Source organism: Lissotriton vulgaris, chromosome 1_1 (genome assembly GCF_964263255.1).
Source record: "Lissotriton vulgaris chromosome 1_1, aLisVul1.2, whole genome shotgun sequence".
Taxonomy (NCBI): domain Eukaryota; kingdom Metazoa; phylum Chordata; class Amphibia; order Caudata; family Salamandridae; genus Lissotriton; species Lissotriton vulgaris.
The window spans coordinates 1,106,147,500-1,106,173,245 of NC_141685.1; the positions used below are offsets into that span (position 1 = coordinate 1,106,147,500).

The following is a 25,746-nucleotide window of genomic DNA, read 5'->3' on the forward strand; positions in this document are numbered from 1 at the left end:
ACACTACCCTAAATCCTAAAGCACTACACATACACTACAACACTACCCTAAACCCTAAAACACTACCCCCTACACTACACAAACACTACAACACTAACCGAAACCCTAAAACACTACCCTACACTACACATACACTACAACACTACCCTAAACCCTAAAACACTACCCCCTACACCACACATACACTACAACACTACCCTAAACACTAAAACGCTACCCTACACTACACATACACTACTACACTACCCTAAATCCAAAAAACACTACACATACACTACAACACTACCCTAACCCCTAAAACACTACCCCCTACACTACACATACACTACAACACTACCCTAAACCCTAAAACACTACACCCTACACTACACATACACTACAACACTACCCTAAACCCTAAAACACTACCCTACACCACACATACACTACAACACTACTCTAAACCCTAAAACACTACCCCCTACACTACACATACACTACAACACTACCCTAAACACTAAAACACTACCCTACACTACACATGCACTAGAACACAACCCTAAAACACTACCCCCTACACTACACATACACTACAACACTACCCTAAACCCTAAAACACTACCTCCTACACTACACATACACTATAACAGTACCCTAAACACTAAAACACTACACCCTACACTACACATACACTACTACACTACCCTAACTACACTGCCCCTCTTACCTCTCTCTGCCTGTGATCCACTCTTCTCCTGCGAATTAACGGCATATGCTAAGTAAAGGCATATGCAAAGTAAAGGCATGCTAAGTAAAAGCATGCGAAGTAAAAGACAATGCTAAGTAAAAGATGCTAAGTAAAAGAAGTGCGAAGTAAAAGATGAGAAGTAATGGTTGTTTACCTGCCAAAGCCTCATGCCATTCCTCATTGTCGATCTCCAGCCAATCTCCCTCTCAGCATTGCCTCAAGAGTGTCACAGGGTCTTGAGTGTTGTTTATCACCTTTTTATACGTCAAAGATATCACTTCATCCGGCAAATAACTGTCTAAGAGTCTGTCTTCTAGTGGCGAAGTGTGAGGTAGGGGGGTGTCTTTGGGTAGGTTTGACTGTAGTGCATGTCTGATTTGCAGATATCTGAAGAACTCAGAGTCTGCGAGTTCGTGGCTCTGTGCAGAGCGTAGAACGGTATCATCCCACCGTTTTTCAACAGGTCTCCGATGGTAGAGATTCCAATCAGATCCCACTTATAAAACCCTTTTGTGGAACCCATTGTACCCAGTAATTCCGAGTCCCATAGGGGGGTGGCCAGAGTAAGTTTCGTATCCCACTCCATACTTTTGCTAGCAACATGCCAAATTGCCACTGAGTGTTTGGTTGGTACCTTGAGGTGATATCTCTGGGGCTTGGAGTAGAGAGCTCTGTAATAAGGACCTCCTGATAGTAACCATTTGTCCATTCTTTATGCGGGGTCGTCGCCATGTCTATATATACACAGTGGTTTATTTCCACCAGGGGTGCGGCCCAGTAGTATTGTTTTATGTCTGGTAGACCGATACCCCCATCATACTAACCCAGGACCAATTTCTGCAGTGCAATGCGAGGCCGTCCATCCCACAACAGATCTCTCTGCAGGTTCTCTATCTCACCAAAGTATCTGGCTGGGACTAAATTGAGTGAATTTTGCAGAGCGTATAAGATACGCGGCAGTGACAACATTTTGAATAATGCCGCCCTTCCTAGTAGGCGAGAGCGGAAGTTTCTTCCAGGTGGCGACATCACATTTAAGTCTATTGAGTGGGGGCAGGAGATTGCGCTCATATCGGAGTCTAAGGTCAGCTGCGATAAAGATGCCCAGGTAAACGAAACCCTCCTTTGCTATTTGCATGGTACAGTCAGGAGGCAAGAGGGGGGATCCTCGCTGAGAACATACAGAAGGGACTTACTCCAGTTAATCCTATACCCGGAATATCTCCCAAAGATGGTAAAAATATCAAGCACGACTCGTAGGGAAGACTTGGGCGAGGCCAGAAATAGGAGGATATTGTCCAAGTATAACGAGATGCAGTACTCCCATCCCGCTGTCCACCTGAATCCTCGGATAGAGGGACTCCAACAAATCCATGCCTCTAGGGGTTCCATTGGGTCCTGTAACCTTGCCAGGGCGAAGGCCCCGGATCGCTTGTGCCAGTTCATCAACTGTGAGGGTACCATCAAGCCTATCCCTTTCGTCAGCAGTGAGAATCGGCATCTGAATTTCCCTAAGGAGCTGATCAGAGTCTGTAACAGAGAGAGTGGAAGTCGAACTGTACACGGAGCTGTAATACTCTGCGAATGTATGTGAGATTGCTTGCGGGTCAGTCACTGTTTGCCCCCTGTTCTATCAATTCCGGGACCAGCCGATTAGCCATTTCCTTTTTTGTCCAGCCAGGCCAACAGTTTCCCGACCTTATCCCAAGGTCGTATAGCCTACCAGCGTTTTCACTCCGTAGTGTTTTGGCCATCACTGTAGCAATGCTCCTGTATTGTCTTGTTTTAGCTTCAGGGTTTGGAGCGTCTCCGGTGTGAATTCTTTCGTCTCAGTTTCCTCGAGGTGCAGAATCTTGCTCTCCACCTGCACTAGATTTTTCAGCTTGTCTTTCAGAGTCCCAGCAATTGAGGACTGTACCGTCCTCTGAGCACTGTCTTAATCGCTTCCCACAGGACCTGTGCAGACTGGACCGCGCCCTCATTATCACGAAAATAGTTAACAATATGCTGGAGGAGTGTTTTTTTAACAGCTAGGTTACGAAGGTACCAGGGGTTAATAAGTGCGACCCTTCCAACACGCCCTCCCCCCAGGACGAGATGGGCCCTGAACGGAGAGTGGTCTGATATCCCCCTGGCTATGTTTCTAGCTCCCTGTATCTCTGGGATCTGGGCCACTGGGGCCAATAGATAATCAATACGGGAGAGGCTTCCATGTGCGCCAGAATAAAAGGTGTGCTGAATGGCATCAGGGTGGAACACACGCAACAAGTCCACCAATCCCATTGCATCCAGGAAGTCGGGGAGCCACTACTACGAAGGTCCAACCTCCTGTGGGGCGTAGCGGTCCAAGAGCCCCGAGACCACTGAATTAAAGTCTCCAACCACTACTAAGCGGCCCTCCGGGAGTGAGATTAAGAGAACACCCAGATCTTTAAACGACAGGCTCTGAAGTCCCGGAGGGACATACACCATCACTAGATTAAGGGTTGAGCCCTCCCATTGTCCAGATATCGCTGCATATCGTCCTATGTTATCAACCCACATGCGCTGTATAGAGAGCGGGAAGGAGTTTTTGATCATAATGCCTACTCCCCAAGACCCAGTGGTCAACCCAGAGTGCGTCACTACTCTATTGCTTTACAAGAGTTGCCAACAAGATGTGCCTCCTGGAGGAGCACCACCTCCGGGGTGTGCCGTTTAACATGTTGCTGGACTATACTGCGTTTAAGTTTGTCCCCTAGACTATTATTATAATTAGGGGGATTTATAAAGCGCCTGGTGTATGCCTACAGGCGTGTCCCCGCGCTATAGAAGTGGAGTAAGCAGTCAACGGCCAGCACAACCGTCTACCGTCTGAATAAATGAGTCTTAAGTTTTGTTCTAAACAAGAGTTCTGAAGACTCCAAGCGTATATCTGACGGAAGGTCATTCCATTGCTTCGGTACCAAATATCGGAACGACCTTCCCCCCATATGTGCTTTCCTAATTTTAGGAATTTTCAGAAGACCTGTGCAGGAGGAGCGCAGAGTCCTAGTGGGCTCATACCTGGTCACAAGGCTCTGTAGCGGGGCAGGGGCTTTGCCACCCAGAATACAGTGACACGTGGCAAGGGCTTTAAATTCCACCCTGCTTCTAACAGGCAACCAGTGCAGAGCCTGGAGTGCTGCCTTAGAGGAAGATCTTCTAGGAAGCCTCAAAATAAGGCGAGCAGCAGCATTCTGCAGCACCTGTAGGCGATTGAGAGCCTTTCCGGTGGCCCCCAGATACAGCAAATTGCCGTAATCTAGCCGTGAGGTGACTAAAGCATGCACCAACGTCCGACGAGCAGAAGTGGGCAGGAAATCCAAGACCTTTCTCAGAGTTCTTAGGACTCCGAAGCAAGTCCCCACCACATGGCCAATCTGGGGGCCAAAGGCAAGGTTGGTGTCCAGCCACACCCCAAGGTTCCTGACTTCCTGGCAGGGGACAGGAGTCTCTCCTAGGCAGGACGGCCACCACGCCGACGTCCACACAGTTGGACATCCCCCCACCACGAGCACCTCGGTTTTGCTGCCATTAAGTTTCAGGCAGTTGGCGGACATCCAGGTTGCCAGTTCTTGCATGCAAACTCTGAAGTTGATCGCCATCAGACCGGGTGTGCGCGATAGGGAGATGACCAGCTGCGTGTCATCTGCGTAGGACACCAGACGAAGTCCATAGCTTTCCACTATGTCCGCCAGCGGGGAGACATACAGATTAAACAAAGTCGGGCTCAGGGACGAGCCTTGCGGCACGCCCTGTCCCAACTCAATCTCACTAGAGTAACACTCTCCCTGGCGGACCTGGAAGCATCTGCCTGTCAGGAACGATCGGATCCACCCAAGGGCAGCCCCTGAAACTCCTCCATCATTCAGACACTGTAGCAAGATGGAATGAGCTACAGTGTCGAATGCTGCGCATTAACATTCCAACTTAACAGTCTAAAGTGTCCATCGTGGTGGGTCCCCAGCATTGCAGAAATAGTTTGTACCTTTTTGCGCCAGCTCAAAGAATAAATCAGTCGACATGTGTAAACAAGTAACTAGAAAAAGCAAACTAAAATCCCCAATTCCTACCCAACATCCCCCCGCCCTGCTCCCCTGCACTCTGGGCCAAAAACTGCCCATCAAGCACTATGCAGAGTGCCTGTCGCCCAAACTGGTAACTACCAGTAGTTTAACTTGGGGGCGGGAGGATGTTCCTTTGTTAACCCTCCCCAATGTGCAAAAGCATTAAGGCTCCTAATTTCAGGTCTATAGGCAACAGGTCTACAAATTGTCAATACAATTCCCCACTTAGTAATGACTGGCCCCCACCCGGGTCTCTACCGGCTCAGAACCTCCCAGCATAGGCCCAACCACCCATTCAAGAGTCTCAATACGTGCATCTTACAGTTCAGAGACAGTCAGAGTCCAAGGCCAGCTTACGGGCACTCATCTGTGAGCGTTATGTTCCTCTGAACTTCTGTATCCCTCAATCCAGTCTGCTGCAACTTCTGGACAATCAAAGAAGCAGGCCCTACCATCTGCCTCCACCTGGAGACAGGCTGGGAACAACATTGCGTATTGAACCCCCCTTTCCCAGAGTTTCTTTTTTACTGCCAAAAATGATAATCTCTCTTTCTGCACAGCGAGGGTAAAATCCAGAAAGAAGGAGTCCTCCAAGTTCTCATAGCGGAGAGGCGAGGCATTCCTTGCGGGATTGGATGATTACGTCTCGATCACAGACATTTTGTAATCTGGCCAAGATCGGTCGAGCGGTCCACCAGGTTTTGGTTTCCCACCAGGGACACTAAGGGCTCTTTCGACGACTAAGAACTTGAATAGTCCTTTGGGTTGGAGGTGAGTAAGATGAGGTCTTACACAAAAAGATCAGTCGCCTGCCCTTCCACTTTTTCAGGGACCCCGATGATACGCACGTTGATGTGGGGGTGCACCCTTCATAGTCATCCATCCTCTCCTCTCCATGTTTCGGGAAGGTCTGTAGTTCGTTGACTTCGTGTTGCAGCTGGGACGTGTCACCGACCAGACTGAAGGTGGTAAGTTCCAGTTGTATTTCCTTCTCTCCGATTTTCATGAGGTCTGCCCTGAGGAGCGTTACCTCCGAGCAATAGTGTCCATCCTCTGTTCAAGGGACACCCTTCCCTCAGATATGGCACTCAAGACATCCTAGAGCATCAGTTCTGCGGTGGCACCCTCAGGACCCTTTGCTGTGGTGACCAGTTGTTGTGGGTCTGGACGCATCGACTTCGGCAGAGTATACTTGTCGAGTTTATTGGCTTGCACTACTTTCTGGCCTCTGGTCTCTGACATCGTCGCGGCAACACACCAGCCCCTCAAAACTCCAAAACCGCTAGTAGCTCCAGTGTTTTCTAGGTGCAGGTACCAAGTAAAAACAGGAGGAAGTAAATTGTAGTGGCCGCTAGGTAATGAGCTGTCCGGCAGTAGACTAGTTCCCAAAGTCCCCACTTCAGATGAAGTCGTCAACAGGGCACTGGGGGCGGCCCAGGTAGATGACAGGCAGTTTCAGGGTAGTATCAGAATGGGCGTTACATAAATCATGTGTTAAGCACCCGGATGCTATGCCCACGGTCTTTGCAGTGCTCCTAGCATATTTTCCATCAATGCAGTGGATGAGCAGTTGGTGGAAGCCCGGTCCGGGTTTCTGCTGTTATCTGGGTCCCAAGGAGGCAGGCTTTGCTGGATCGTCACCCACACCACCACATGCCAGCCCCAGGCAGCTGCATGGGGTAACACCCGGTCCGGTACACACCCAAAGTTCCTCGGGCCGGTGTCTGTGGGGCCGCGCCCCCCTCTGATGAAGGAGATACGCACCAAGGAAGGAGTCACTGCAGGCAGTATCTCCGGAGGTCAGGGGTGAGGAGAAAGATCAGGGCCCTGCTCGGCCAGCCGCCCACTAGGCTGCTGTCGGTCGGGAGCGCTCACCTCTCCACCAGTGCATGTATTGGCGCTCCGATGTCCCCCTGCTATCCAAGCTCCACCGTTGGGGGATCTGTAGTGCCTTCCGCAGCCCCCGGGCTTCACCTCATGCTGGGCCGGTCTCAGGCCGTAACCACAGCCTTGCGTAGATGGCGACTCACTGGTGCACATCACCACGCCCAGTATTTCGCACCGCAGCCTCCGGATGGGAGAAGGCCTCAGTTTTCCGCCGGGTGCGATCCAGCCGGCGCTCAGCCCCTGCCCTAGTTTATCTGCGTATTCCAAATGCTGTTGGAGCTGGCTCAGTAAGGCAGATAGGCAGGAGGGATTCACGGATGCCGGAGCTCCTTTAACTTGCGGCCATCTCGCTTTGCGGCTAAGCCACACCTCCCGATATGAAGGGTTTTGATCTTCTTCCCAGCTACCACACAATGAACTCTCTGCTAGATGACTGTTAGTCCAGGCACCTTGGCGTGATTCTCCCTTCCACTTTTTTGCTGATGTGTCTCATGTGCTTTGCTGGTGTTAGCTGCTCAGGGCACTGTGCCACTGCCAATCAGAGCCACAGTGCAAGTGCTCCCTATGACAAGTGTATACATTGATTGGATTCTATGTTTAGCTTATTTGGTTTACTGTCAGACCCCAGTAAAGTGCACCAGGAGTTCCAGGGCTTGTAAATACAAATGCTGCTAGTGGGCCTGCAGCACTGGTTGTGCCACCTACAGAAGCAGTCTTTTAAAATGTGTCTAAGGTCTGTCATTGCAGAACGTGCATGCAGTCTGGTACTGTCATGCTGACTACGCAAGTGCACCTACTTGCCAGTCCCTAAACCTTCCCTTAACTTCATATTAGTCACCCTTATGGTAGGCCCAAGGGCAGGATGCATTATAAGCATAAGGTAGGACAAGCCCTGATGTGTGTGGCATGTCCTAATAGTGAATGACAGCCATTTTCTTTTTTCACTATTGTAAGGCTACCTGCTCTCCATAGGCCAGAATGGGCTTCTGGAATTATTACACTATATAATCCTAACAGACTCAAAGAGCATGGTAGAAAGTCAAGTTTAGTATACCTGAACTCAGAATATTAAAATACTTCTTTTAGTAAAGTTTATTTTAATATCCTGTGGTTGCAAATACTACTTTTAGAAAGTTAGTATTTGCTTGCCTGCCCATTTCAGCCCGCCTCTGCTAGGATGTGTATCTGCTGTCTGGTTTCTGTGAGTGACAGGGCTGGGGAATTCCAGGAGACAGGCTGGGGCTGACAGGTGGTGAATAGGGAGATTACACCAGGATGGGTGGGGGGAGTGCCCCTTGACTCTGAATAGGGCTGTGCTCTGCCACCTCAATGCTGGCTCCATCCCCTGGGGAGCGACTGATGACTCTGTCCTGCACCTTGTGAAGAGAGAGGGGAAGACTGTCAACAGAGTGCTCCTGGACTGTACTTGTCACCACAATGCTGGCTCCACCTCCTGCGGAGCGTCTGATGTCCCTGCCCTGCTCACTGAAAGTAGAAGCCAGAGTCTGCAAAACAAAGTGCTCAGGGGTGGACCAGATTAGGCAAATGCCCCTCTGGCCTGAAAGAACAAAATAAATGCTGTATAAAAGTAGGAGCCCGGCTCCCAAGAAATTAGATCCTGCTTTTGAACCAAGAAAATACCTCTGCCTGAGGAGAAGGAACCGGTAAAGCTGAAGGAGGAAGACTGTCCCTATCCTGGGGGACTGGCCTGCAGTGGTTGCCTTGCTGCCAAAGGAGAGGAAGAAACCCATTTTAAAGACTTGCTTTTACTTATCGACATAGAACTTGCGCTTCAAAAACAATCTCCAAGGGCCTGGAAGTGAGCTGGCCCCCTGAACTGAGTCCCAGGGCCATTGGGCTCTTTTCCCCCCTTCAACAATGAGCTGCTGGGCTGCCTACGCTTGTGCCCCGCTGAACGCCGTCACTGTGTGCCTCACAAATCTTGATTTGGCCCTGAAGTGTTCTGAGTCCATGCCGTTGCCGCCCGACACCGTGTGCCCGCGCTGGTTGCAGCAATAGCCACATGTGTCAACCCAAGGCCGCCCGCACCTGCCTCGCCTTTGCTCTCTTCACGGCTGGAGCCGCACCGCACCACTGACAGCCACCGCAACCTTTGCATCGCAATCGCCCAGCAAGGTACGACTCGTACACTTGAAGCGTACTAAATCGCACTGTGTCTCCGCCTCCCGGAGCCGCGCCACACAAGGGAAGCGGCCCAGTACGCTTCCTACAGGGCCGCTATGTGCCGCACTGCCGCCCCGGGGATCCCGCCCGCAAAAGAAGGTACGGCTCATACGCCGCCTCAGTGATATCCAGCCTTTGTGTTTATTCAGCAAAGGTACTGTGCGTACTTTGGAAAGCGTACCGCACCGTACCATGTGACACCCCCCGAAGCCGCCCCGCACGCTCTGTGCAGCATTGCCGTCTCTGAGGACATTGGCTTGCCACGAAGGATCGCCTACGCCCTGGACCCTCCGCAGCACTTCCCAAAGTCCCGCTGGGACGCCCCGCACTGCGGGGCCTCTCCACAGCCGACTCTCTCTCAGGAAACTGCAGAGGAACGTCTCCTTTTGCCCGCAATTTTCCCCAAGCAAATCAGGTACTTTCCTTGCGCATCGCACCAATGGGTGCACGAATTAGGACCAGAGGGTCCGCTTTGTTGATAACAATTCTTGTGCCTTTCCCACCAGCAGAGGGCCATCCCAGGAAATAAGAACTGCGCAAACCTGAAAATAAGCCTATTTACAAGAGAACTCTTTATTTTACAACCTCAGTATTGTATACATTTAAAACGTTATTTGTGGTCTTGTACTTAAAACCTGCATAGGGATATATATATTTTACATAAAGTCTACATATTTAAAAAAAACCTAGACTGGTGTCCATTTGTGGTGGGTCATTTGATTGTTGTGTACAGCCATAAATGCTTAACCATTGAACACCCTGAAGTTTAGCCTAGACTGCTTGCGCCACACTACCTAGAGGGTGAGCAGGGGTTATTTTCAGGAGTAAGTCCCTTGCCCTGACTAAAGGAGAGGGTCCCTGTTTGTCACAAGTGCACACCTGTGCCAACCAGAGACCCCCAAATCTAACAATGACCCTCAGCTGGAGATCTGCATCAGGATGATACAGTTCAGTCAGGATGTTCTCTACAACAGGTTCGGGGCTCAGGTTTCACAGATAAACATTCACATATAAACTAAACAAGAGAATACATTTTAAATAACGCTGGATGCTTCAGCTTGGCTCCAAACAAGAAAGAGGAAAAATACACAGAAGACGGGACAGCATTGCAACTAGCATGAGTTATTTTAAATTGAGGCCTACATTACCTATGGCCATCCCAAACATGACTATCACAGACTACATAACTTCATGTGGTGTACATTAATGTACATGTTTATGCACAGTATTTAATCATGAAAACGGGCCATCACCAGGACAAGAAGGACGATTCTCTGATCCACAAGCTGCGTCATTTCAGGCTTTGGACACATTCTCCACATATTACCATTGCAACGTATAGTACACTCTCAGACAGTTTTTTGTTGTGTTTAAGAACGAGTTATTGCACGAAGAGGAATGTGGGCTCCCTACGACCCGGCATGTGCTGGCGTCCCGGAAGGAATTGGTGTGGTTGCGGAAGTGCATGGTCTGTTCCATTTTTCACAGATTCCTTTTCCACACATCTGTTTCAGGTTCGCGTGGAGCTCTTGCACAATGACAAATTCTGCAGCGCTTCTACTTCAAAGAAGAGATTCCGTCAGGAAGTGACGATGACAGGCCAGTCTTCACGTGCTGTGTCCTTCATCGTCGTACCCCTGGAGGCCGGTCTGATTGACATTGAAGTGAAGGCATTATTCTCAAACGCCGTTGGTGACGGAGTGAAGAAGAAGCTAAAAGTTGTGGTAGGTGCACACAATATATAGCCATTTGGCATGACTTACAAATTGTAAAAGTGTTACTCAGCAGTCAATTATATGTCCACTACTTGCACAGCAGGCCCTAACTCTTGCAAAAGGGAAATATGAAGAACTATTACTCCAGGACCCCACCATGCATTTGAACTTTTGGAAATGTTTTCACAGAAGTCCCCACTGCCGTATTGGAGTAGGACTGAACAGCAGGTAGAGCGTACAACAGTTGTTATAAACCTGTCAGGGAATTTAGGAAGGACTGCATTTGCCAACTAGCATTGAAAAAAAATACGTTACTAGCGGAACGCTGAGAATCTCTGTTTGGGGACTCTAAGTCCCAGAGTGCACCACTGTGAGGAAGGAGAGGGTGGATAAGGCAGATCCCTCCCCTGGCTGAACGCTAATAAGTACGAGACCCATCACCCACTGTGTGAACACTGGGGAGCTCTGTTTGGGGACTCTTAAGACCCAAAGTGCATCACTGTGATGAAAGAAGGGGCACAAGAGGTGTGCCCTTCCCTGGCTGAGTGCTACAAATCACGAAACCCATCTCCTGCAGGGGCAAACATGAGCAGGCTGCACCTGGGCAAAGCACAGCAAATGGTGGATGGGCCCATTCACTCCCTCCAAAGCCCGGAAGTGGCTGGGATGTGTCACCCCACTTGGCTCATTGACAAGAACTTTAGTTATTGTGGTAACTTTCTAAAAGTAAGGACCATACATTCGCCATGTCGCTTTATAGACTGGCAACAGGAAATCTGTTTGTGGCAACTTAAGGAAGGGAGCAGTGGGCTGGCACAGGCCTTTGTGAGTGTCTACTCTTTTCAAAACGGATCCCCCTGGCTTAGAATTATAATTTGGAGTGGGCTTTACTTGCATAGTACCATGTAGCATAATCACATAAAAGTACCTCAAAAAATTTGCAAGATTTTGCAAAATTACACAAGAAGATTCATTTTGCGTTTATCTCGATTTTCCTTAAGCAAAACTTCCCTGCATCCAAAATGGACGAGAGGATGAATTTGGCTAAATGCAACAGAACATGAATAGCGAGCCAAGAAGCCGCTCTCCATCGCTAAATGTGCACTTGGAGTATACATTTGCCCAAACTGTCTCCCAGCACTTAGTGCTAGATTTATAGCACAAAATGCAACCTTGCGTCCAAACTGGATGTGAGGGTACATTTTGTGCTAATAAAATAGTGCTAAATACAGCAGAACATAAACAGCAGCACGAGTAGCCACGTGTGCTTGATAAATGTGCTCTTGTGGTAGGGTTCCCCCCAAATCACTCTTAATTAAACAAGCAGGTGTACTCATGTTATTATCAGTAATTCTGCATCAAAGAGTAACGCCCAATTACGGAAATTACTCTGGAGTGATTGCAATTCTGCCCAGTCCAATTTAGAACCCAAGCTACGCCACCTTTCAACCAGCAGCATGCGTCTTTTTAACGTATCCTGCGCATCTAAACAAAAAGTTACTGGCTATTCGCCTAAGAGTACTGCCGTCCTTAGCGGACAAACCACCTTGGAGATACAAAGGACCTAAAACGTGCAGGCTATAGTGGCGCCTTCAAGAAGGATTTTTGGCATTTGCTCTGCATATGTCCCGCATTAAAGAAAGCACGCCTCTCACTGCTAAAAAACATCCTCAATGAGAGGGGTATTCTTCCTGCCGAATGGCAATAATGAGGAGCCTTGCCCTTGACCCTACGGACCCTCAGCTAAATTGTAAACTTTCGAAATGTTTGCAATCACATGAAAAATTACTTAAACAGGGTACCAAGGGCACTATGCCAGCATAAGAAAGCGGGTTAGCAACGAACAAACAACCAGATGACTGAGAATAGAAGACAGCTTTAGGATTCTTCTAAATATCTGTGGCCTCATTTATGAAAAGTGACGCATCGCTGCGTGAAAACAGCGATGCGACACTTTTCACTGCGCACTCCTTGCAACACCAATGATGCGTCATATTTACAGTATGACGCATCATGGCGCAAGGAGTTACAGATACGTCAGTATTTTTGAAATATCTGTATAGCGCAAAAGTGACGCATTGCTGGAGAGTGTCACAAAAGTGACGCAACTCCAGCAATGTGTGCTTTCACATGGGGCAAGCCCCATGTGAAAGGGCTTGCGTCAGTCTTACGCCTGCTGTGAGGCAGGCGTAAGATTTTGACGCAACGGCGTCCTAAAAGTGACACAGTGAAATCTCATAGATTTCACTGCGTCACTTCTACGACCCTTCCTTGCGTCAATACGCCCCCCTTGAATACATTATACCTGGCACAGGTATAATGTGGCGCAGGGGTTTACAAAGTGACGCATCTACCTAGATGCGTCACTTTGTAAATTTGGTGCAACAAGGCACATTTTTTACGCTGCTGGTGCGTCACAAAAAGTGACGCACCGGCGGCGTAAAAGTGACGCACGGCCTCATAAATGAGGCCCCTGGGACTCTGGTACACACAAAATCCAACTTGTCACTTTCACACACTATGCCAATTTATAATAACTTAGTTGAAAGACCATGGCTATTTTATTTGAAGAACAATGAAACAACAACACCTGAGTTGCTAAATGGTTTTTAGTACATTTCATATTGTTGAAATAACAAAGTGAACTTTTAAGAAATTGACAAACCAGAAAAGTAAGAATGAAGTATTTTAGTCAAAATGGTTTTATTATATTGTACTAGCAGCCCGTCCCGACGTTGTCCGGGTATGAATTGCTGCCAGCCAGTAGTATATTGTTTTGTAGGATTTCGTTTTGATAGCATTTCTTATCTGTGACAGGCCTGTGAAATGCTCCGATTCACAGTGCACTGCTGATGCACTTAAGATTGCTCGTTCAGTAGTGTGTGAACTCGAGATTCCCTACTTTATTTTTCCTTGCAATATTATGTAGCGCAAACTCGACAGCATGGCATGAAGACAAATTACATTACAGAAGAACACATTTATTTGTGGTTGGCACGGGGGGACAAAGCAATTTGCCTGGAATCACAGGATGTTGAGCTGATGCCGAAATTCGAACGTAGCTCCCCAGCTCTAAAGTTCGCAATTCTAGAACTTGTGGCGGGAGGTATGTCTAAAAGTGTATGTCGGTGCTGGCCATCAATGAGAGAGACCTGTGCATTTTTCAAATGGGTGGTGAAAAAATATGAGTATGTTGCTGGAGATGTGGGCTCCCGTGCCACCAATGTACTTACCGGGGGAGGGTAAACACCCATTATTCCGCAACTTTCTTTCCGCATACCATCACTCCGCTTACTTTCATTGCGAAAGTACTATGACACCGCAATGCCATTATTACGCATGGCATTACATTTTATATGCTTTACACGCATACATGTACAATGAAATTAGTTGTAAATGCATGAATGGTAAAAGCATGTTTTTTTTAAATATTTGGATAAGGAAAGTATGGGTATAGTGGTATATATTTTGGGGTACTGAGGTATATGTTTTGGGGTGTTTGGGTATTTTAAGGGTTCAGATATAGTTTTGGTTTATGGGGTACAGGGTAGTTTTAGGGTTTAGAGATAGGTATGGGTTTTGGGGTATAGGGGTATTTTTAGGGTTCAGGGGTAGGTTTGGGTTTTGGGGTACAAGGGTATTTTAAGGGTTCAGGGCTAGGTTTGGGTTTTGGGGTACAGGGGTATTTTTTGGGTTATGGGGTAGGTTTGGGTTTTGGGGTACAGGGGTATTTTAAGGGTTCAGGGCTAGGTTTGGGTTTTGGGGTACAGGGGTAGGTTTGGGTTTTGGGGTACAGTGGTATTTTTAGGGTTCAGGGCTAGGTTTGGGTTTTGGGGTACAGGGGTATTTTTGGGGTTCAGAGGTAGGTTTGGGTTTTGAGGTACAGGGGTATTTATAGGGTTCAGGGCTAGGTTTGGGTTTTGGGGTACATGGGTATTTTCAGGGTTTAGGTATAGGTTTGGGTTTTGGGGTACAGGGTATATTTATAGGGTTAAGATGGGTTAGTGTTTAAGGGTGTTGGGGTATTTTAAGGAGAAAGGGTGGGTTATGATTATGGGGTGCAGGGGTATTTAAAGGGAGCAGGGTGGGATTAGCACACAATATGAGACATGGCATGAAGGGCGAAATGTACTGCAAATGCTACTTACCAGTATGCATCTGTTCTTGGCATGTAGGGCTGCTGACATTCATATCTGTGCATAGATCGCCGCCTAGTGTTGGGTCCGGATGATTGCACATTGTTGTCCTGGAAGAGTCTTCGAAGTATCACGAGATAGGTGGCTCCTCCCCTGGACTACAGTGCGCATGGGCATCGCCTCCATCCCCAGATTGTTTTTAGCCATTGGCAGAGATGGAGTGAAGTATGTGAGTGATGACCATGCTATGAGCATATACATATATACATATGAATGAAATACTGCAGCTGCTACAGGTGCCGGGGAGGAGGGTGGGCGATATGAATGTCAGCAGCCCTACATGCCAAGAACAGATGCATACTGGTAAGTAGCATTTGCAGTTCGAGGCATGTGGGCTGCTGAATTCATATCTGTGCATAGAATACATAGCAGTCCCTCCATTAGCGGCGGCCGCCCGTGCCAGCTGCAGCAGTCTGAAAAAGTGTTTTGAGAACAGCCTGACCAACAGCTGCCTGCTGTTTGGAATGCACGTCTACACAGTAGTGTTTAGTGAAAGTATGTGTGGTAGACCATGTGGCTGCTCTACAGATATCTTCTAAGGGAATGTTACCTAGGAAAGCCATAGAGGCCCCCAACTTCCTGGTGGAGTGGGCCCTTGGTGGGATAGTGAGAGTGCGCTTAGCTTTAGCGTAACAGATCTGAATGCATTTCACTATCCACCTAGCGATCCCAGCTTTGGAGATAGCGTTTCCCTTGTGATGTGTGGCAAAAGCAACAAAAAGCTGCTTGGTTTTGCGAAAATCTTTTGTCCTGTCTACATAGTACATCAAGGCTCTCTTAACATCAAGGGTGTGGAGCATCCGCTCCGCCAGCGTTTCTGGGTTTTGGAAAAACACCGGCAACTCAATTGTCTGGTTTATGTGGAATTGAGACACTACCTTGGGTAGGAATTTAGGGTTAGTGCGGAGCACCACCCTGTTAGCATGTACTTGGAAGAAAGGTTCTTGGATGGTGAGCGCCTGCAGCTCGCTAACCCTCCGTAGCGATGTAATTGCTACTAAGAACGCAACCTTCCAAGTCAAAAACTGAAGCTCACAAGAGTGCAGTGGCTCGAAGGGAGGACCCATCAGCCTTGTAAGAACCACATTGAGGTTCCATTCTGGAGCTGGTGGGGTCCTTGGTGGAATGACTCTTTTGAGTCCTTCGAGAAAGGCCTTGATAGCAGGGACCTTAAAGAGTGACAGGTGTTGCCTATTCTGGAGGTATGCTGCCATAGCAGACAGGTGAATGCGGATGGAAGAGTACGCCAGATTGCATTGATACAGATGGAACAGGTAACAAATGATGTTTTGAATGGAAGCATCCAGCGGGTCAATATCGTGGTTAACACAGTAGATGACAAACCTCTTCCATTTAGCCACATAACAAGCTCTCGTAGTGGGCTTCCTTGCTTCCCGAATGATGTCCATGCAATCGGGAGGAAGATTGAGGTAGCCAAACTCTAGGACTTCAGGAGCCAGATCGCCAGGTTGAGCTGTTGCGGATCTGGGTGCTGAATGTCGCCATGGCTCTGCGTCAGAAGGCTGGGAGTGAGATGAAGCCTTTGATGCGGTACCACGGACAGTTCTAGAAACGTGGTGTACCATGGTTGGCGAGCCCACGTCGGAGCAACCAGGATGAGAGTCATCGAGTGCTGCCGGAGCTTGCGTGCCACCAGCGGTATCAGAGGTGCTGGGGGAAAAGCGTACGCAAATCTGCCTGACCAGTTCATCCACATCGCATTGCCCTGTGATTGCGGGTGTGGGAATCTGGCGGCGAAGCTTTGGCATTTTGCGTTCTCCTTTGTGGCGAACAGGTCTATCTCTGGATGACCCCACCTTTGGAAGTACGGTCGGAGTATTGATGGATGTATCTCCCACTCGTGCATTTGATGACTGTGCCTGCTGAGCAGGTCCGCCATCTGGTTGTTTTTGCCTGGGAGATGCTCCGCCATGAGGAAGATGTTCCTCTGAATGGCCCACTTCCACATGCTCTGAGCCAGATGAGACAGCTGCGGAGAGTGTGTGCCTCCCTGCTTCTGAATGTAGTACATGGCCGTCATGTTGTCCGTCCGGATCAACACGACTTTGTTGCACAGATGTACTTTGAACGCCTTTAAGGCCATGAAGATTGCCATCAGTTCCAACACATTGATGTGCATCTTCCTTTGCTGTAGTGTCCAGAGTCCCTGCACTGTGTACTGGAGTACATGCGCTCCCCATCCCTGGAGAGAGGCGTCCGTTGTCAGGATAATCTGTGGCACAGGCTCTTGGAATGGTCGGCCCTTGCAAAGGTTCTGTGGATTCCACCAATGCAGAGAGTTGTATGCCCGACCGCTCACCAACACTAGGTCTGTTAGTTGCCCATGAGCCTGAGTCCACTGACGTGCTAGGCACTCCTGAAGCGGACGCATATGTAGTCTCGCGTGCGGGACAATGGAGATGCAGGAGGCCATCATGCCTATCAACTGCATGAACACCTTCGCTGGAAGCGAGTGCTGAGGTCTGAATCGTTGGATCAGCGTCTGGATACTGGCGATTCTCACTGAACTTGGCTGCGCAGTGGCCGCCAGAGTGTTGATTGTCGCGCCCAGGTACTGTCGCACGTGGGCGGGCTGGAGATGGGACTTTGGGTAGTTCAGAGAGAATCCCAGATCGTGCAGGAGATGAATGGTGCGTGACACGTGGTTGACGCACTGCTGTTCTGTCTTTGCTTGAATGAGCCAGTCGTCCAAGTAGGGGTAGACGTGGACGTTCTGGCGACGGAGATCCGCCGCCACAGTCGCTAGGCACTTTGTAAACACCCTCGGCGCCGTGGTGACCCCGAACGGCATAACCCTGAACTGGTAATGCTGGTCCAGAATCGTGAATCTGAGATACTTCCTGTGGGAAGGATGCAGGGGGATATGAAAATAGGCATCTTTCAGATCCAGCGTAGCCAGGAAGTCCCCTTGCTGAAGCAGAGGAAGCACTTGCTGTAACGTGAGCATATGGAAGTGCTCCGAGAGGATGTACCAGTTTAGGGGCCTGAGGTCCAGGATGGGCCTGAGGGATCCGTCCTTTTTGGGGATCAGAAAATACAGGGAGTAAACCCCTGTTCCCCGCTCTTGCAATGGAACGAGCTCTATCGCCCCTTTTTGCAGCATGACTAGAACTTCTTGCTGCAACAAGGTCAAGTGCTCGCCGGACATAGGACGGCTCCTTGGGGGAATGTTTGGTGGAATGGAAGTAAGTTCCAGACAGTACCCGTACTGGATAAGAGACTTGACCCACCTGTCCGTGGTGATGGATTTCCACGCTGGCAGGAACTGCTGGAGTCTCCCCCCGACCGGTGTTGTATGGTCGGGGGGCAGTGACAAGGCGTCACTGCTTGTTGGCGGTGGCGGACCTGGAGCTGTTGTTTCCACGTCCCCTGCCCTTGACGTTATTGCCTCTGTAACCACCTCTACCCTTGTTGTTGTACGAGGTTTGGGCGTTACTTTTGTAATACTGGGTGGACTGCGATGCCTGACCCCTTGAGGTGCCTCTGGAGGTGGAGCGGCGAAAGGAACCACCCCGAAACTGCTGACTTTGTAGGGCCCCCATAGACTTGGCAGTTTCCGTATCTTTTTTCATTTTTTCCAGTGTGGCATCCACCTCAGGGCCAAACAGGTGGTCAGGATTAACTGTTTGATTCAGTATTGTAGTTTGGATGTCGGGTTTGAACCCTGAAATTCTAAGCCAGGCATGCCGTCTAAGCAACACACTGGTATTGATCGCCCTGGAGGCTGTTTCTGCCACATCCAGTGCACATTTAATGGATGCATTTGTAATGAGCTTTCCTTCCTGAATCAGCATTTCTCCTGCCTCCTTATACTGGTCAGGTAAGTGTTGCAGTATTGCCTCTAAGGTGTCATAATGAGCCCTATCATAGCGTGCAAGTAGGGCTTGTGTGTTAGATATTCTCCAGATATTAGCTGCCTGTGCAGCAATCCGTTTGCCTGAGGCCTCAAAGATCTTGGACTCTTTGTCTGGGGGAGGAGCGTCACCAGTAGTTTGTGAGTTCGCCCTCTTCCGAGCGTTGGAAACAACCAATGAGTCCAATGGCAAGTGTCCCTTGATATATGTTGGATCCGAGGGCGCTGCCTTATATTTCCTGTCGATGCGAGGGTTGACCACACGCGCCCGAGTGGGATCCTTGAAGACCTCCGTTGCATGTTTAAGCACCACTTTAAGCATCGGTAGCGTTTTGACAGACTTTTCAGCTACTGAGAAAGTGTCAAATAAGAAGTCCACATCCACGGGGTCCGAGTGCAGCTCGACGTCGTGGTTAGCCGCAGCTCTCTCGATCAGAGCGTTAAAGGCCGCCGAGTCCTCCGTCGGGGACGTTTTGGCCGCAAAAAGTTGCGCGTCTTGGCCCGACTGCGGGTCCTCTGGGTCGCCTCCGGCGGACCAAGGTTCGTGTTCCTCCTCCGGATCCGAGTACGCCGGATAGTTGTACTCAACAGGTATTATGTAGAGACAGTTTGAAAGATGTATGCAATAAGCATTACAAAGAAAGGAAAAGCCAAGGAGTCAAAAAAGTTTTTCATAGACAGTGGTATTATTTCCAAAGTGGTTGAGGGTCAATACAGTTAAAGCAGCACTGTACAGAGTGGATCGTGTGACAACCCGGTGACACTTGGTGCAGGTGCTATATACAATCAGTGACATGTGAGTGTGCAAGTGTTTTAAAATGACAGCAGTTGCGACGCATTAAAACAGAATTCACAACATCAAATGATGGCCCCAGTAGAGACAAGTAATCGTTACTCGAAACAAAGTTATTAGGATGGGAGCACAAGATGTGGAATGCGTCGTTAAATTCGAGCTGTCTAGTCGACGGCGTTTCGATCCCTGTTGTTCGGGATCCTCATCAGGACGGGGTTGTCGATGAGAACAGTGCTGTGGGTATAAAGGGGAGTTTGAGCGCGTGGACTGGGAAAGAAAACGCGCAGGGGAGGGGGTGCAAGTTTGTGAAGTTCGGACTGATTTGCGAACTAAGGCGTGTTTTGAAGTGGGGAGTGGAGGGCCGGACCGTGACAGGGAAAGGTGATTTTAGGGGGTGTCTAGGGTATAGTACACTATGGAGTATCCTATCCATTTTGCCATGGTCGCGCCATGCGGATGATTGTAAAAACTTACGTAGTAGCTTTCCTAGGATGGCAAGGTCCAATTCCTGGGCTAAAACTCAGTTTTTCAAGGTTACTAGGGGTTGAAAAGTGATACGTCAGAGATTTAGAGGGAGACTGCCTCCATTAATGACGATCAGTTACCTAGGTAGGAGTAATTACCTGGATGATTCTTCCGTCTGGGCAGCGAGCGGCGTTGGCGAGTCCTGAAAGGGCCAAGGGAAAAGGGGGGGAGGTTGTTTAACGGATAGCCCAAGTCGCCAAAATTAAGTCAAGCAGACTTCTCAGTTCTCCGAGCGTGCTCAGGGCATGCTTCAGAGAGTCCATTACCTGAATGAATCAAGGAGGATGGCCGTAACCGGGGTCTGCTGTCACAGCGGGTTGCAGGCAATGAATGCACTAGCTATCCGCGGTAGTGAGCCTGCTTAAAAAGTCAGGAGAGGAGCGGCCAATGGGGTGGAGTCACGTGGTATTCGGAGGTGGGGCAGGGCCGTGTCCCGGCGAGCCATAGGCTGTTTCAGGGCCGAGCCTCTGGTGTGAGTGAGGGAGGATTCTGGGTAGTTTATTAGGTTACCTAGGAGATGCTCGAGAGGAATGAATAGGCAGTTTTGGAGCGAGCGCGCATGATGAGGTGGGCGGGCCGGATGGGACTGATTACGTACAGGTATGGGCGTGATTGGGGCTGGATTACGTAGTAATCAACAGACAACATACTCTGTAATACATATGTGACATTATACAATATACATCTGTGAATATAGTGAAGGAGTATTTCATAAAAACAATTTCACATACGTTCACGTAGTCACGAAAGCATTTGTTCAGGAATTCAAATTCCTTTTTCGTAATGATGTTCATATCTTTGGCTGAGGTGGTGATGTCAAGGATCTTTTGTCTGATATCGGCCAAAGGGTCTTTGGAAAAAGTTGGATAGTGTTCACGGTTGGTGAGCTGTCGCTCCACTTCTTTGTCATATTGTGTGTTATTCAAGATAACGATTCCGCCGCCTTTGTCTGCAGGCTTGATGACAATTTGTGAGTTGTTTTGTAAGGTCGTTAGGGCTTCTTTTTCTGCCAAGGGAAGGTTGTACGGGATCAACAGGGCGGAATGCAAATGGATAGCAAAGACGGACTCTGTTAACCGAGGGCTCAATACCCTTGATGAATGGACAAGTACCATCTCCATCTAATCCCTCTTAACTCTGTCTCTAACTATATGTCCGTTCCTTTCTCCCACAAATGCTTTCGTGACTACGTGAACGTATGTGAAATTGTTTTTATGAAATACTCCTTCACTATATTCACAGATGTATATTGTATAATGTCACATATGTATTACAGAGTATGTTGTCTGTTGATTACTACGTAATCCAGCCCCAATCACGCCCATACCTGTACGTAATCAGTCCCATCCGGCCCGCCCACCGCATCATGCGCGCTCGCTCCAAAACTGCCTATTCATTCCTCTCGAGCATCTCCTAGGTAACCTAATAAACTACCCAGAATCCTCCCTCACTCCCACCAGAGGCTCGGCCCTGAAACAGCCTATGGCTCGCCGGGACACGGCCCTGCCCCACCTCCGAATACCACGTGACTCCACCCCATTGGCCGCTCCTCTCCTGACTATTTAAGCAGGCTCACTACCGCGGATAGCTAGTGCATTCATTGCCTGCAACCCGCTGTGACAGCAGACCCCGGTTACGGCCATCCTCCTTGATTCATTCAGGTAATGGACTCTCTGAAGCATGCCCTGAGCACGCTCGGAGAACTGAGAAGTCTGCTTGACTTAATTTTGGCGACTTGGGCTATCCGTTAAACAACCTCCCCCCCTTTTCCCTTGGCCCTTTCAGGACTCGCCAACGCCGCTCGCTGCCCAGACGGAAGAATCATCCAGGTAATTACTCCTACCTAGGTAACTGATCGTCATTAATGGAGGCAGTCTCCCTCTAAATCTCTGATGTATCACTTTTCAACCCCTAGTAACCTTGAAAAACTGAGTTTTAGCCCAGGAATTGGACCTTGCCATCCTAGGAAAGCTACTACGTAAGTTTTTACAATCATCCGCATGGCGCGACCATGGCAAAACGGATAGGATACTCCATAGTGTACTATACCCTAGACACCCCCTAAAATCACCTTTCCCTGTCACGGTCCGGCCCTCCACTCCCCACTTCAAAACACGCCTTAGTTCGCAAATCAGTCCGAACTTCACAAACTTGCACCCCCTCCCCTGCGCGTTTTCTTTCCCAGTCCACGCGCTCAAACTCCCCTTTATACCCACAGCACTGTTCTCATCGACAACCCCGTCCTGATGAGGATCCCGAACAACAGGGATCGAAACGCCGTCGACTAGACAGCTCGAATTTAACGACGCATTCCACATCTTGTGCTCCCATCCTAATAACTTTGTTTCGAGTAACGATTACTTTTACGACACTAATTGTGGCTTATAAATCACCTTCTCTAACTAAAAATAGACACGTCCAAATCCACTCTTAAAAAGTAGATGCCAACGAAGTTCAACCTGTCAAAAGTCCACTCATATATTTTTAAGAATGGATAATCATTTATATTTTCAAATATTCCGTCCTGGGTAATATCCACCATCTGTATTAGTTCAAGAGGGAAAAAAATGTTTTTTGATTTATTTTCAAAGTAGTTGATCTCAAAAATAGACACTTGCTTTGTAGACCAAGATACCTTGAAGTGTTTAACTGGGATGAAAGGTGATGAGTTTTCTTTTCTGTCTGAAGATGTTCTTCCATACTGCCTGGCTAACTGAGTTATGTTGTCTTATTTCATGCGTTATTTAATAGTCTGCAGTGTTTCACAGATTTGATTTTTAGACAGGCTCATGTGTCTGAATGGCATAGGTAAAATCTTGGCTTAAAAGTAAGGGCTTACTACAGTTGGGTCCTCACTGCTCACTTCTCCACACGTTTAAATCTAGGTTCTTCTACTTCATAGCAGATTAGATGTTCTATTAGCAGCAAGCTGATGTTCCATTGAAGCAGTTACACCTTCTAATTTGCAGACTTATTGAAGAAAGAAACCATCATTTGCAGTTTTTCATACATGCGCAGCCAACAGCCCAAATTTGAAATGATGCGGACACTGTTGTATTGCTAACCAGAACATATTAATTTTCTTCTTTTTTCATTAGCAAGAAGTAAAAAAAGGGAGACCTGCCTAATAGCTTTCTTGTGGCTGCCTTTAGTTCTATAGAGCCTGCTGTAGTTTGCCCTATGAGAATGCAGATTATCAGTGTCTAATCCGTAAACGTCATGCCAGAGCCAGATCTGACAGTTGGCATACATGCTGGCAGGGCCGGACTGGCCGTAGCGAGCACCGGGCAATCCCCCGGTGCACCGCAGGTGTAGGGCCGGTTTTGGGTCCCTGGGGGCTGTTTTTGTTACAGGACCGCTTTTGCAGCATAGCTGCAAAATCTGCCCCATACCAAAATCGGCCGAAAACCGTCCCCGGCAAAGAGCTCGGCGGCACCTCCTAGCCCCCCCGAGTGGGGAAGGAGGGGCCGGCCGAGCACTTTGCCAGGGCCGGCTGTGGTTCCCAGTCCGGCCCTGCATGCTGGTGTCTTAAAATCTAATTTACTAAGTCCCTGATGTGATCAAAATTGAGACAAGGATATCCTTGTTATATACTCCATTTCTGCAAAGTGGAAGTCTTCAGTGTTTACTTCTTTCTGAATACGAAGACCAAACTTTAGGTGTTTTTCACATCTTCACTATGCCACAATCATCCAAAGTCGACAGCATCAAATTAAGGGCTCAACAGTTAAATGCATGGTAAAAATACTGTTAAATAATTGTCTTACACTGTACACAATGTGTAAATCACAGTGAAACATGATGTATTCATGTCCATAAAAACAGGATGAATTCAGTCACTTTTACATCCGTTATTCATGTTCTCACCAGAATGTTACAGTTGTTCCTTTTCTGAAAGGTCAGCCTTCTGTCCCTTCCTCCTGAGAGCAGTCTGTTGTAGAATTTATTCTGCAGGGTTATTGAAGAGCAGTGGGAACTCTGCAGGACAAAGGCGGACTCTGTTTCCGGTTTGTGGGGTTTGTTTCTCTGCAGATAGTCATCATACTTCCTTGTGGAGACAGATACCTATGCTGTGCTCTCTGTGTAATGTCTTCTCTTTCTTATAGCCCGAAGGAATGAGAATAAGCAAGACGGTCAAAGTGGTGACCTTGGATCCAGTAACTAAAGGAAAAGGTGAGCATGAAGTTGTGTAATGGTCCCATATTTTCACTCGAAAAAACCTGCAGGCACATGGTGGGCTGTAACATAGTCGGAAATTAAGACTTCACTTGAATTTGCACAGAAAAACTTGCCGAGTGATGTCCACAGGTGAGCAAGTAAAATAAGGATCCAATTTATCAGTCCAATAGCATCAAACCTCCTCACCATAATATAGTCTAAACTCCTCCTCCTGGATGAACATCATCACACAAGAAGCTGCATCAAAGGGACTCAGCATCATGTAACTTTTTCTTCTGCTTTTGTCTTCAGATGGTCTTCAGGTGGAGAAGATTAAGGCTCTCGATTTGAAGGATATGGTTCCAAAAAGTGAATCTGAGACCATGGTCAGCATCCAGGGTAAGACTGGGCACAGGGTGCGCACATAGGAGGTGAATCCAAAATCAATTAATTTCCACTTTTCAAAAAAATCAGCAGGGTTCCACATCCCCACTGTAGGGGGACACAGGGAGGTTGGTTGGGCGAAGCACTCTAGTGCAAGAGCTAGTGGCAAGAGTGTGTGAAAGGAAACAAGACTGCCTCACAAGGTGCTTTAAATAAGGGCTTCAAGAAGAACCGCAATGCGAATAGTGCTTGAGGTTTTAGAGCAGTTGATTCAAGAGTGGGGAACAATAGACACAGGGCCCAAACCTGCTAAAGTTTTGTGCAGAAGCTTGTGTGAAATATTGATGCAAATTATAACATCTGTATATTTACCATTATAAAGGCCCAGATATGCAGCACTGAATTGTGTTACGTCACTTGAGTGCCCATGCACACTTTAGTAAAGGTGGGCCATAGACTTCTTGGCCTCTGATTAAAATCACAATTGCCACAACCATGTAGAGGAATGCACAATTCACAATTTGGTATTAAACTGATGATTCCCAAGAACAAGACTTCATCAGTAACCATAATATCGATTGCACCAACATGAACTAGGTAGGGATGATTCTCACACTACACAGAGATGTCAATGTTTTGATACTAGAAGCTAGACATACGGTTTACCTACTGACTAGAATATCTCACACCATCCTGAGCACATTTCATTTAAAGAATTACGGCTCGCAAATTCAAAGCTTGTGTATATTTAGGGCCCGATTGCGATGTCGGACAGACCTTAGTACATCCGATATCGCTCTGGAAATGGAACAGAATGACCTCCTGTCGTTGGTTCCACCGAAGCTATTAGGATGTGACGGAACCCTGTTTGGTCGCAATCCTATACTTTACAATGGGAGCATGCTTTCTGAATGGAATGCATGCTCTCATAGCAAAGAGCAGAGGTGCAGTTCATCCCTGCACCCCGTGGCAGACACCTCAAGGTGCCTGCCACCGGGTGCAGAAATCAACAGGGGGGCACCATAGTTGCCCCCTAGGCCGCCATTCGGCAGCGTTGCACCCATGGGGGCCTTGCTAGGGGGCCCAAAAGACAGTATCCTGTTTGTAATAATTTCCGACTTGCTCATCAAAATGGGTCATTCAGAAATTATTACAAACAGGAGGCTACGATTTGGTAAGAATGGCTCTGACCGAGGGTCGGAGCCATTCCTTTCC

General features: G+C 48.2%; 1 protein-coding gene across 3 annotated transcripts in view; it reads left to right on the forward strand.

The window, feature by feature from the left end:
* Nucleotides 1-25,746, forward strand: part of LOC147748685 (A.superbus venom factor 1-like) — a 1,068,833-nt gene that overhangs the window by 612,123 nt on the left and 430,964 nt on the right. For all 3 annotated transcript variants that reach the window (XM_086963563.1, XM_086963565.1, XM_086963569.1), the window contains exons 21-23: nt 10,401-10,610; nt 24,096-24,162; nt 24,460-24,546. In XM_086963563.1, coding sequence (XP_086819689.1) covers nt 10,401-10,610; nt 24,096-24,162; nt 24,460-24,546 — 364 coding nt within the window. The remainder of the gene's footprint in view (nt 1-10,400; nt 10,611-24,095; nt 24,163-24,459; nt 24,547-25,746) is intronic.